At 39.7% G+C, this 12,456-nt stretch overlaps 1 protein-coding gene across 1 annotated transcript; it reads left to right on the top strand.

Moving 5' to 3' along the window:
• Positions 1-72: 72 nt before the first annotated feature.
• On the top strand, positions 73-3,988 carry LOC127942410 (ATP synthase subunit delta, mitochondrial-like). The gene is made up of 5 exons (XM_052538108.1): positions 73-330; positions 1,685-1,838; positions 2,741-2,829; positions 3,618-3,753; positions 3,857-3,988. The coding sequence occupies exons 1-4, from the start codon at positions 217-219 to the stop codon at positions 3,738-3,740; spliced, it is 480 nt and encodes a 159-aa protein (XP_052394068.1). The 5' UTR covers positions 73-216; the 3' UTR covers positions 3,741-3,753; positions 3,857-3,988.
• The last annotated feature ends 8,468 nt before the right edge of the window (positions 3,989-12,456 follow it).

Here is a 12,456-nt window from a genome sequence, read left to right as displayed (position 1 = left end):
ATATATATATATATATTAATTACTGTACACCCGCCGCATTAAGGGACAAAAAAAAAATACATGTCCCATCAGCCCCACAGTCCTCGCGAGGCCTGACGGGAAAGCTCGCACGTGCCCTTGTCCTGTCAGCCGCGCACTGTCTGTTTGTCGGTGGACTGGAAGCCGAAGCTCTACATTACCGTTCTGTAAAGGTCGGGTCGCTACTACGTGGTAAAAATGATGTCGGCGAGGTTTCTCCTTCGGCGTGCGGTGCCCGCGCTGAGACACGCGCGCTGTTATGCTGACGCGCCCTCCGCTCAGATGTCCTTCACTTTCGCATCGCCGACACAGGTACCGACGCTCCGGGCTCAGGCCTACACAGACTCCGCTAACACGCTAGTGCTCAACATGGACACCGGCTACGATTATTTAAGTAACGTTTTGAGTTCTGAATATCTCGATATACTTTCAGGTTGTCCTGGAGATCCTCGTTATTCTGGTTTAATTCGTTTGTCCTGGGCGTGCTTCTTTCCAAAGCTAAACTCGTCAATATATGAAGACATTGCTAGATTAATCGTTAGTAATTTTGCACCTGAAGCGAATGCATTTAATATAACATTATAAAATGTTGACACCATTAAAATAAAATAGGTATTTGGTTTGTAAAACATGGAACTCAAGTTTGAACGACTTTAGCAGACCGTTAGCATTGCTACCGATCACCTTGACTTAAAAAAAAAAAAAACATTTTACACATTGAACTGAAATGTTTTCACACTCATGCAAACCTGAAAATATTTAAGAGTATTTTAAAATTATTATTTATGAATAGTTAATCAGCGACATATATATTTTTTATATAATTTAATATTATTTAGATAAAAAAGAATTGTTAATTATTATTTTATTTTTACTAAAATAATAAAATACATGTGTTGTGTTATTATAAAATTACAATACAATTTGTCAGAATGATGGGTACTTAAAATAGAAGCATTGTCAATTAAAGTTATACAAAATAAAAATTATCTTACTATCTGTACAGTTGGATGCAAATTTTAAATTCAGATCAACATCAAATGTCAAAGTAATTCATGTATGTAAATAATGCACTAATATCATAAAAAAATAAAATCGCACAGAACATAAGGAACAAATACAGATACAAATCTGACAGCTGTACTCTGTTACTTTGCTTAAGTATTAAACCCATCCCCAGGATATAAAATGTAAAATGTTAGATAGTAAATTAATAGACAATCACCATTTTTGGTGCCCCCGTATTTAAAATTTCTGGAGTGCATTTTTTTTGTCTTGCACTTTTCTCTAAGCATTGGTTAATTTTAAAATAGAATTATTATCTTCCAATATAAATGTCCTGTGATTGCTGTCGTTATTCAGATGGTGTTGAAACCCTGTGCTTAGCAGAACTTTTTATGTTTGTTTGTTCTTTAAAGAAATTGTCCCAATCGATCAAGTGCTTTGTATTTATTAATTGTAACTCTTTTCAACATTTTTTTTTATAAGTGCACGGTCACTGTAATAAGTCTCCCTACAGTGACCTGAGGTTAAATGTCTGGTTCAAGGGCACAGTGGTCATAGTTATAATGCATTAAGCTTCGCTGTCCCTTTGGGCGGTTCAATCTTCTAATAGTTTGGTTGGCAGCTTTTTCATATTTAACATCAAACTGTGTGTCTTTTGAAGGTGTTCTTCAAGGAAGCCAGCGTAAAACAGATTGATGTCCCAACACTGACAGGTGCTTTTGGTATCCTCCCAGCCCACGTCCCCACACTGCAGGTGCTCCGGCCCGGCGTAGTCACCGTCTTCAGTGACGATGGTTCCTCTACCAAATATTTCGGTGAGTTCTCTTGTGCTGTTTTACCATCCGTTATAATGCTCAATAATGGGCACCCACTTTCTTTGGGCTTGTTTCCATTAATTTCAGAAAATTCCAGACCAACAAGATCTGTGATGAATTGCAGTATTTGATTTGAAGCAAAAACAGTGGATTTTCAAAGCTTGCATAGGTTTTTAAATTGGACTTTTATAGTATTTCAACCTTCTTGCCATGAAAACAGCCAAGGAAGCTGGTATGACATTAAAACACACACACATACGCGCAAACACACAAAATAGACTTTCCTTGAGGATAATTTCAGCATTGTGGGTCATGTAGGATTCATTATTCTTTTTTTCAGGATTATGCATAGTGTAGTTATCCATTAAGCAAATTTATATAATTTAGTTCTTTAAGAGAAAAATAGTTTTCATTAGTCTTAATTTTATCTTTCTGTGCATCTTTCTGTAACTGATGCTTATGCATTTGGAAAACGCTTTACAATTTTATCCAAAGTGACTTACATTGCATTTTATTAGTTCATGCATTCCCTGGTAATTTGACCCATGACCTCGGTGTTGCTAGTGCCATGCTTCAAGTTGATTTATTATTTACTGTTTAGATGTTTATTAACTTATTTATTCAGCCTGTTCTGAAACATGGCATCAAACAACCAAATGAATGAAATAATTGGTTTAAATCAGCTAAAAAAAGATGTATTTAAAGTACTTTTAGCTAGTGTAATAAGGAGATTTTAAGTGTAAAGACACATGACCACTCTTTTACTGGCATACTGATTCCTTTTCGATATTAATTTGAGTTTAGAAATTCATCCAGAAGGGGTCAGGATTGTCCCACAAGTGAGAGCCTCTTCGAGCTTCAACGAACAATAAGACGTAACCCGTGTGGTTTGTGTTTTGCAGTGAGCAGCGGATCAGTCACCGTCAATGCCGACTCTTCAGTGCAGCTGCTGGCAGAGGAGGCCGTTCCTTTGGACAGCCTGGACCTCGCAGTGAGTCCCCGCTGTGGTGTTATCTCAACGCAAAGAATCATTAGAAAACTCATTCAAGCAAGGCTTTATTGTCCACTTCAAATTCATTCACATCATGCAGATGCGTCACATTATGCAAGAAAAATGCCATTTCAAGAATTAAAGGGACACGGGTGGTTTGGGTTTTCACAATTTTTGAAAACAAAGACTGTTAGTCACTGCTTTCTCAGAATGAACCGAGCGTTCAGAATGACACACCGAAAGTGAGCTCTTTCCAAGCGGGATGTTCTCAGACTTGCCCTTTTTCTGACACAGAATATAGTTCATTCTTTTGAGTTCATTCCACATAAATAGGCCGATATAGATAGCTGTGCTCGGGGGGCCTTGCTGGTTAATAAGGAAGGAAAGGTCAGTCACTGTTGAAGTGGTGCAGATGTGTCAAATCCCCACTGAGAGACCTTTAACTCCTAGCAATGTTTGGCCTCTACGCTGTGTAATCGCCACCGTGACAAATGTCCTTCACAGGAAAGATGCCACGTTTATTTGCTCGCACGGTTGAGAAATACGGCCATGCTAGTCTAGAATGTGGCTTAAGCAGCAGTAGCATTGATTTTTAAGGCAAAGATGAGTTTTCTCACTTCTAAGGTGCTTCAAGATATTGAAGTTCTCGGTTCTGTATGACACTTGTTCCAACTGATGGCACCTTTTATAATGCCAGTTGTTATAGATTGAATCGTCACCCAATACATCAGCTTCAAGATTACAGTGAATGTGAACCAAATGTCAGGAGTGCCATGTCTTTTGTACAGGCGGCGAAAGCAAACCTCGAGAAAGCCCAGTCTGAACTGACGGGCGTTTCCGATGAACTGGCCCGGACGGAGGCTCTGATCAGCGTGGAGGCAAACGAGGCAATCGTCAAAGCACTGGAGTAAATGTTTTTTGTTGGTATGTACACATTTTAGACACATGCAGGACTACACTCATTAAATACAGTATAATGAATGTTGCATATGAATGTACTTGGGAAATTTCTCATTTTGTTTTTCAGTAGGGTATTCTGTCAGTGTGGAAAGGGTCTCCGGCTTTGTCTATTCCCCACCCCAGTGGAGCCAGAAACCGCAAGACTTGGCTGCTTGCTTTGTACAGTGGATGAAACTAACAATAAATAAATTTGAAGTAACATACTGTGTCACTTTAATGTTGTTTGCTTTCCACAAAAATAATTGAAGCTGTATTTGCGGTGATATGAAGGTGTGTGAGGATGAATACAGTACGGTTCATGACAGAAAGGGGCAGTATGGTACTGTTCAAACCTAAAAGATCTCCAAGTCCAAAAGAGATGTGCCTTGTCCAAATACCCACACTTGCGGTCTTTGCACTTTACCATTTGACTACTAACATGACGCATTTCCTGTATTTGGTCCAAGTGTTCAAGTGAGGATGTAGACCACAATTGTCTTACTGTCGAACTTTCCATTACCCTTATGGGACATGCTTATAGTTTTGTAAACATGCAAGCTTTTACATAGCTTTATTTTAATTAAAATGTAATTTAAATAAACTTGTTGATGTCTGTTCAGTAGTCCCTATAACTTGACAATTTTAATTTGTGGCGATTCTAATTAAGTGATAAAAATAATTTGCAAATATCAGCACTGATCATATTTGAATCGATAAAACATAACACTTTTTTTTTTTTTTACCAAATTATGTAATATCTAATTATTAAAATTTCACATACATTGGAAATGTTTTCGTGACCTCTCATGAGATCTTGACAAAAAGTCTCATGATTTCCAGAACATGATGCATGATGCGGTACACTGAACCTTGAATACCACTCCGGAGCAGTATTCAAGATAGTGTTGATTTATAGTGTATTAAAGAGGCTACGCTTTGGCATTTTAAGATCTTGGACAGTCTTGCACACTTCTTTCCTGTCGTGCACGCACTGCACTCTCAAGTGGCTAAGACTGCAAGTGTGGGCATTTTGACCAGGCAATGGTCCTCATTGCAGAACACAAGATCCAAGGGACGTGGTTGGATCCTGATCCAACTCCTTCCACCTTACACATACCTGAACCCACCAATCTCTACCCCTGAATCTACCCATCTCCACCCCCTGATCCATAAATCCATCCATCTCTAGCCCTAAACCTACATGTCTCCGCCCCCTGATCCATAAATCCGTCTCTACCCCTACACCTATCCGTCTCCACCCCTAGATGTGGATCCAGCCACGCCCCCTGGATCCTATGTTCTGCAGTGGGGGCTACTGGAAACCGAAGCGAGTCAATTAATATTCATTGTTCAGTCAATGACACTATTTTTGTACAAAGTACACTATTTTTATCCAATATTTTTTCTGTGCATCTTCAAGCCTTGTAACCATTATGCTAATTGTCAGCCTAATCAAGCTGCCTCCATATGCATTTTGTAGTTCCCTAAAAACTGATAAACAATTGGCTAAATGAACCCACAAGCCAGCTACAGAGTAAGAAATTCAGCTACTCTATGCGGCCAGAAGAAACATCCTACAGACAGTGGACATTGTGGTGTAAAAGGCTAGAATTTGCTTTAGTACAGGGTGAGTTTACATGGCCGTTCCAGAGCTATAAGCATGTGCCGACTGGAGTTTTAACGAGACTAAACCACATGTGTCTTTATGATCATCAGACGTCTTTTGTGGCAACATGCTTCAGCTTGCTCTAGTAGCACATGTACAGCTCCGTAGTCTCTACTTGCACTGCATAACTTGCATGTTTACGGTATATTTGTGATGAAATCATTTTAAATAGTTGACCAAATTGCATGAGAATCCATTGCCAACAATGAATATGTATGTTGACAAAAGGAATTTTTTACTTTTTCACATTCCAGTGGTGCCAAAAATCAGTGTTGCAAAGATTTTAAGATTACTTTGGTTCGTTAAGGAACCACAAGGTTCTATTTATGTCCCACAGTGTTTCTCTCGTTTTCATATTTTGTTCCTACATCTCTAGTGTGAGTATAGCCTCTATTCTTAAACTTCCTCTGCAGGATAAACTTGATTACTATTCTGCAGTCTTGAGAAAAGACAGCTTTTATGTCAGAAGTCCAGCCCTAGCAAAACTTTTTAATAACTTTATAAACCCAGATATGAAACTTTAGGGACAAGATGTCCCAGCTTAAAGCACCAAAGCACACTGTTATATACTATTTAAATTTATTATAATAATCATGTACACTCATTCGTAAAGCAACTAGTTCTACTGTTTACTACACTTTTGTTATCCTTATGGTTATTTACCTATTCCAATAGTACCTAAAATAGTCAAGGCGTGTTTAATTAAGGGTCTAGCTAAACCAGGATTGTCCAATCCTGCTCCCAGAAGTCAAACTTCTTGAAGAATTAAAAAGGAAAGGGATGTCATTAATCACTTACCCCCATGTTGTTCCAAACCCTTAAAAGCTTTGTTCGTCTTCTGAACACAATTTAAGATATTTTGGTTGAAAACCAGGAGGCTTGTGACTGCACTGTCAAGGTCCAGAAAAGTATGACAGACATTGTCGAATTGTTGAATAAAGTTCTTATTTTTGTTTTCTTCACGTAAAAAAAGTATTTTTATTGCTTCATAAAATTAAACTTGAACCACTGATGGCAGATGGACTATTCTGATGATGTCTTTCATACTTTTCTGGACCTTGACAGTGCAATTTACTTGGCAGTCAATGGGACAGTCACAAGCCTCCCGGTTTTCATCTCCAAAAAAATTCTGAAGATGACCAAAGCTTTTACGGATTTGGAATGAAATGGGGGTAAATGATTTATGACAAAAAAAAAATTTTGCAGTGGAGTAACCTTTATGCTTCAACACGCATGTCTGAACGTTTCCTAGAGATCTTGATTAGCTGGTTCAGGTGTGTTTAATTGTTAAAAATGTCTGAAAGGTGGCCCCACAGGAGCAGGGCTGGACACCCCTGAGCTGAACTCTGCAGGAATGGTGCTCCCAGAGAAGGACTGGACACCTCAGTTGCAGGGGTCTTGCTCCGGTATAACAGTCATGCGTCTGATGTTTGCAGGGACAGTTGTAAGAAACTTGCTGCTTGAAGCTCTGACCTTGTTTTGCTTGCAGTCTGCACAGCTTCAGACTCTCAGGTGGCTGTGAGATACTGCGTGCAGGCTGGGAGTGGGCGCAGAGGCCTGACACTCCCGCCTACACAGGCATACGGCCCAGCGCAGATCCGTGACCAGTTCTGCAGTTACTGGAACTGACTAAGGCTGGAGATCTGAGAAAAGCAGCCGCTCTTAAGTCAGTCTTTCAGGGCTGTATCTCGATAAAGACCCTACACCACATCCTTTTTTGTCCTTCTCACCCACACATGCAAAGGTGTCTACAAATAGAAAATACAGCAAGCATTCTAGAGAAACCTGCAAATCCACAACACACCTCAAAACCTTTTGGCTGAACTTTGACAACTTTGCTGTAGTGAGTAGTTATCAATCAAGTAATCAATTACACATGTGGGCATTTAGCATAGCGTCCCTTCCTAGTTCATTCAATGCAGTCACATTGAGTATACATATATATTTCTATATTTTTTTGTGGTACTAAAAATAATTGCAAATAATGACGCCGCCTGTTATTTTTTGGCTGGTTATCACTGAACGGTTAGCCCCTGCTAGTAGATGTCGCAAGTAGACCATCTGGCTGCATATATCTTTCCAGAGAGATCGGATTGGCTACCAAGCATTTACTTCCGGGGGTCCAAGTTTCACAACTGAGATGAATGGGAATGTTAATGTCCAACTAGCTTTCTGCGTTATTATAAGACGTACTTAGGTAGGACATCATTTTTCATTATTGGCTGCAAATAAAGCATGTTACTGCCGCAGTAACCAGAAGGTTGTGCTAATTCTTTGTACCTCCCTCAGGCTAACAGTGATGTTTGCAGCGGTCTTGTGTTCAACCAAGCAAAGTGTCACATTCCAGAAGGGTGAGGTTGTTAAATCAGTTGACTGGGAAAGCGAGGGTGAGGCATGGGCACAGGGTTCTCTCACAGAGTTAAACTCTGTACACATACTCTACAGCATGCTTTCAGAAAAGCCATGTTTGACTGATCATAATACATTTGTATAGTGTACTGAAAAGGTTTAAATCTATGGCCAGAGATGTTGAGGCACACTCATTTTGAGGAGGCAGTGTTTTTCTCAGGGGAAATGTCCTCTGTAAGGTACATCAAGAATTGACTGACAGTTCAAAAACCTTCCCCCTAAACATGCCGGAATCCAAAGACTTCCTGTACAGTGTCCAGCGGATGACTCCGTGTCACCTAGAAGTGTCTAGTCTTAAACTTACCAATCAAGAAACACTTTACTTCTCCGCCCCCATCGCTTTTTACCACGTAAGGTATCCAGCTGGAAAACAGCTCTGATTTTCCCTCTTAAGTGCAAAACATTGCCCCTCAGAATGCATTACACAAGCAGAATAAACCAGCACTGCATGGAAAACCAATTGGGGGAAAACCCCAGTTGTCACATAGACCTACTACTTCCCTAAAAAAAGGTAAACTCACGTGTCTGTGCTTGAATCTGTACTTTTAAAACTGGCACCTTTTGATTGACAAGAACATTGAGTGAGTTGGGTTCAGCGGGGGCAACATTCAAAGTGATCACTGTACAATCAGTTAACAATATAAGAAGTTTTTGTTTTCATTTTTTTACACTAATATGTAAATGCATTAAAGGGCAGAGTATTAGCAATCCCATGGTCATAAGTTTGATTCCTAGGGGACACACAAACTGATCAGATGTAACCTTTAATGCATTGTAAAGGGCTGTTCACACTGAATGCGTTTTTGCATTCCACTGCAATTTTTGCATTCTACTTTAAAGGTTAAAAGTAGCTCAACTTTTGATACCCTTCATTCTAATAAATTCTGTTGCACTCTGTCTTGCATACAAGAATGCATCTTGTAGGAACGAGCCCTTGCTCTTGTGCTACCAGCTATCTGTAAGTGCATTGTCTGTAGTAGCAGTTCTGCAGACTGTTTAATTCATAAAAATATGCTTTGCATTTTTGCATTTCGGGTTTTTTAAGCTTAAATGGATCCCATGCTATAGGAACATTATTTTGGATTTTGCATACAGGTCATGGGGCATGGAATCAATTTTTTTTTTGTATTTATTATTATTATTATTAATTGGCCCTTATTAGGACATTAATTTGAAATTCCTAGTAAATTCCTAGTACTAGTAGATTCAGGTTTATGCATGAGTCCTTACCCAATATAGTGACTTGGTTTCCTAATCACATGTCCTAGGACACCACAAGTGCTAGGAAAATATGGCATCAAGCTAGTTTCCATCCAGCACTACCCAAGTAGTCTTGGCTAGATTTACATGCGTATGCTGTTTTGGACAAGTCTCGGACTCTGGCGCAAGGCCCCACACCCGCATGCAAATCCATGACGCCTTCTAGTGCTGGCAGACAGCAGATCAAACATAACCATGAGCCCAGCCATTGATCTTATTCTGTCAGCTGACCCGGTATGAACAGCTGGTGGTGGTGGCGGGGAAGATTGGGTGGTTAGGTGAGGTCTCAACGTAGTTACTCAACGGGAATTCAATGACGCCATTAATCAAAGTTATGGTGGACACAGTGACACCAAGTAATGACAGCAGTTTTGCAGTATCCAAACGAATAGCTTAGCCTTATATGTGAAAAACAAATGCTTGACAGTGAGCTTATTTATGTTTACCACCTCGTTGCCCTTTCACCAAGTTATGTTATGACGATCTCTCTGAGGCAGTGCTCCCAGGAACTCCCGACTCTTCATCATTCCAGAAAGTCAACGTGCATGCTAAAGCTAGCTTTTACTGACTCAAGCTAGTAAAAGCTTTCAGCCTTAAAGTGACTTGAAGCAAAAAGGGTCCCTTGTGCACTGGGGAACATGCAACTTATCACTGACTGGTCAATGCATCTTGGCTGTTTAGCTGTGGTGTTATGTAGCATGCATTTTATCACAGCAGTTAGAGAATACCATGTATTACATGGGTAGAAGTAACTGGGTTCATTTGAGGACAAACCCTTAAATAGATCCCCTCCTAGAACTCACAAGGCTTCAGATTATGGGAAGCCACTACATGTAATAAGTAGAAGGTTGCTAGTGTGGTTTTGCGCCAAGTATGAACACCTCATGGACAGTGTGCAATATTATTGTACAAAGCGTCTAATGAACCTTTAGTGTTGATGCACTGCAAAAATAACCCAATCATGCATCTCAAAAATATAAATGTTAGTCCTCAGGGACATTAGCATAACATTAACTTAGCCTTGCATGTTAACTCATCCTCTTATAGTGCCAGATAGATTAACAAAGAGTACAAATAGACCTCTTCAACTAATTAACTGCTACGCACTAGAATTGCTCCACATGATACCGACATGACTAAACATGGACTGCATCGGTCTCTTTTCTCCTCTTAGCATAAAGGGTTATTAATTTAAAAGTATTTAAAGGTTGAGAGTTTGTTCCATGATCCAATGAAAAGTCATGATTGCCAGTGTGCTGTTTTTCCCACTGGACATTATATATTCTTATTTTAGCAATTATTATTATTTATTTATTTTTCGTCTCACTAATTTCAACCCCAACATTTCACGCTTCATTTTAAGTCATTACAAAATTGTGATATAAAGCATCACAAAGAAATGCTTGATGCAATTAGTGGTCAAGGTTTTGTTAGTTAGCATGGCCCCTCAGCCGCTGCTTTTAGATGCTGTAACTACACCATATTTCTCTATTTATGGCCATTAAAATTTAGCCATGTGTGATGTTTTGATGTTGTATCAGTGCTTTGTTATATTGACTTTATTTATTTAACGCCTCATTTTGGTTTCTATCTGCTGCTTTTGACGTCACGGCTGGATAAATGCCAGTAAACAGTTTGGGATTGTACAGTGTGTCCATTCGTCATCCAATCAGCTCCATGGCCACGTCATTTCGCTGTGGCTCTAGAGTGATTAGTCACGTGGCTGGCTGCAAAAACAAGTGCTCATGAGCAAAGCCTTTGGATTTCATATGCATACTTCTATGGGGTTCAACGCCAGCCGAGCAAGTGCCATTGAGATGACTGGGAATGCAGGCGGATAGGTTTCTCCAGGTATCATAACTTACTTGGATGTAATAAATAAATGTACAGTTTTTTGAGTTATTTTTATTTATGCTAAATATACTGTAATTCTGTTCCGATTCTGACATTTTTGATGCAGCCAGTTTTGCTTTATCAAATTCTTGCTTCATATTACCTTGGCAGCTGTTTGACTGTCAACTAATGAGGAACTGAAAAGCACAAAAAAGAATTAATTTGCATGAACAAATGACATATTTCCTTTGAAATCAAGCAATATGAGAATGTCGAAACTTGAACCTTTCCAATATGTTAGCACGGTTGTACTTTTAAAAATGCATCTTTTTAATGCTCGGGTTGTGAACCTAAATAGTTATCAACCACTTTTAATACTGCACAGACTTCTAATTATGCAACATATGGACAAGCTCAACTGACTTGTGCAGGAGCAGGATTACCTTGTTTCTAGGAAGCCAGCAATGTTTTAGACTTAATCCAGCTTTCCACAAGAACACTTCATAGAGGTCATAAACTGATTCCTTCGGCCACTATGTGGGAAGCTGTAAAAGTAAAAAATCTCATTGGCCCACATGTAAATGCTTTACCGGACTTACACAATTGAACTCTCTGTGGTGGACTTGAACGGCACAGGGAAATAAGGAAGTAAGCAGCAGGAACATTAGCAAGAAAGCCGGTCGTGGGGACTGCAGCTCAAAGAGTGACGGGAAATAATGGCATTCCTGTGAAGTGTAGGCTTCTATTTTTTAAGTCTGATTGGACGCGAGATGACTGAGCTTCCTACGTCACAGATGGAATCAGAGGGGCCAGAATAACCTTCCATATCAATGATTAGATTACCGCAACCAGCCCAACAGTGGATACAGGTAAAATGTCAGTGTGCCACGCAGCCACCCGTGCATTGCTTTTCTCAAGAGCTGTGTCCTGATTAAATTAGCCTAACGTGGGAAGTTGCTAATCCGAGCCAACCCAGGATTAAGCCTGCAGGCTACCGAGAGTACATGGGAGAATGTGTGTTTGAGTGTGGGCTGCTGAGTGGGTGGTGGATAACGAGGGTTTGCGGAGAACAAATAAACCTTGCCGAACATGAGGCTAACAAAGATTCTCCTGTAATTCTATTTCGCCTTAATTCATCATGTGATGTCTTGTATAAAACCAAATGAAATGTGTATTAATAACAAGCAGAAGAGGCTTAATTTGCATTGGAATTTAGCTCATGTGTTGGGTGATTTCTGTAGTGGTTGCACTCGGTTTCCATAAAGAAGTGCTTACGACAACTTTTTCATTTATAACGTGGTCAAGCCCGGCAGGTGGCTACTTATGCAAGACTATACAAATGTGATACGCCTGCAAAGCTACTAAGACCTGGAACAAACGACGCAATATTGTGATTATATACCTAGAATACCTCCATCAGTGGGCTCATGATTATCTCAGAATTACCCACTTGAAGTAATGAGAAAGCTGTTATTTGCATCACATATCCTAGATGATTTTAAGAGCGATGTTAAGTGCGT

This window comes from Carassius gibelio, chromosome A22 (genome assembly GCF_023724105.1).
Source record: "Carassius gibelio isolate Cgi1373 ecotype wild population from Czech Republic chromosome A22, carGib1.2-hapl.c, whole genome shotgun sequence".
Lineage (NCBI taxonomy): Eukaryota > Metazoa > Chordata > Actinopteri > Cypriniformes > Cyprinidae > Carassius > Carassius gibelio.
Note: the sequence above shows the minus strand (reverse complement) of the source record. Positions and strands in the feature narration are given on the sequence as shown.

Coding starts and splice junctions, on each gene's coding strand:
- LOC127942410 (XM_052538108.1), top strand. CDS start 217: ATGATGTCGGCGAGGTTTCTCCTTCGGCGTGCGGTGCCCGCGCTGAGA. Junction 331..1,684: donor CTTTCGCATCGCCGACACAG/GTACCGACGCTC, acceptor TGTCTTTTGAAG/GTGTTCTTCAAGGAAGCCAG. Junction 2,830..3,617: donor TGGACAGCCTGGACCTCGCA/GTGAGTCCCCGC, acceptor TCTTTTGTACAG/GCGGCGAAAGCAAACCTCGA.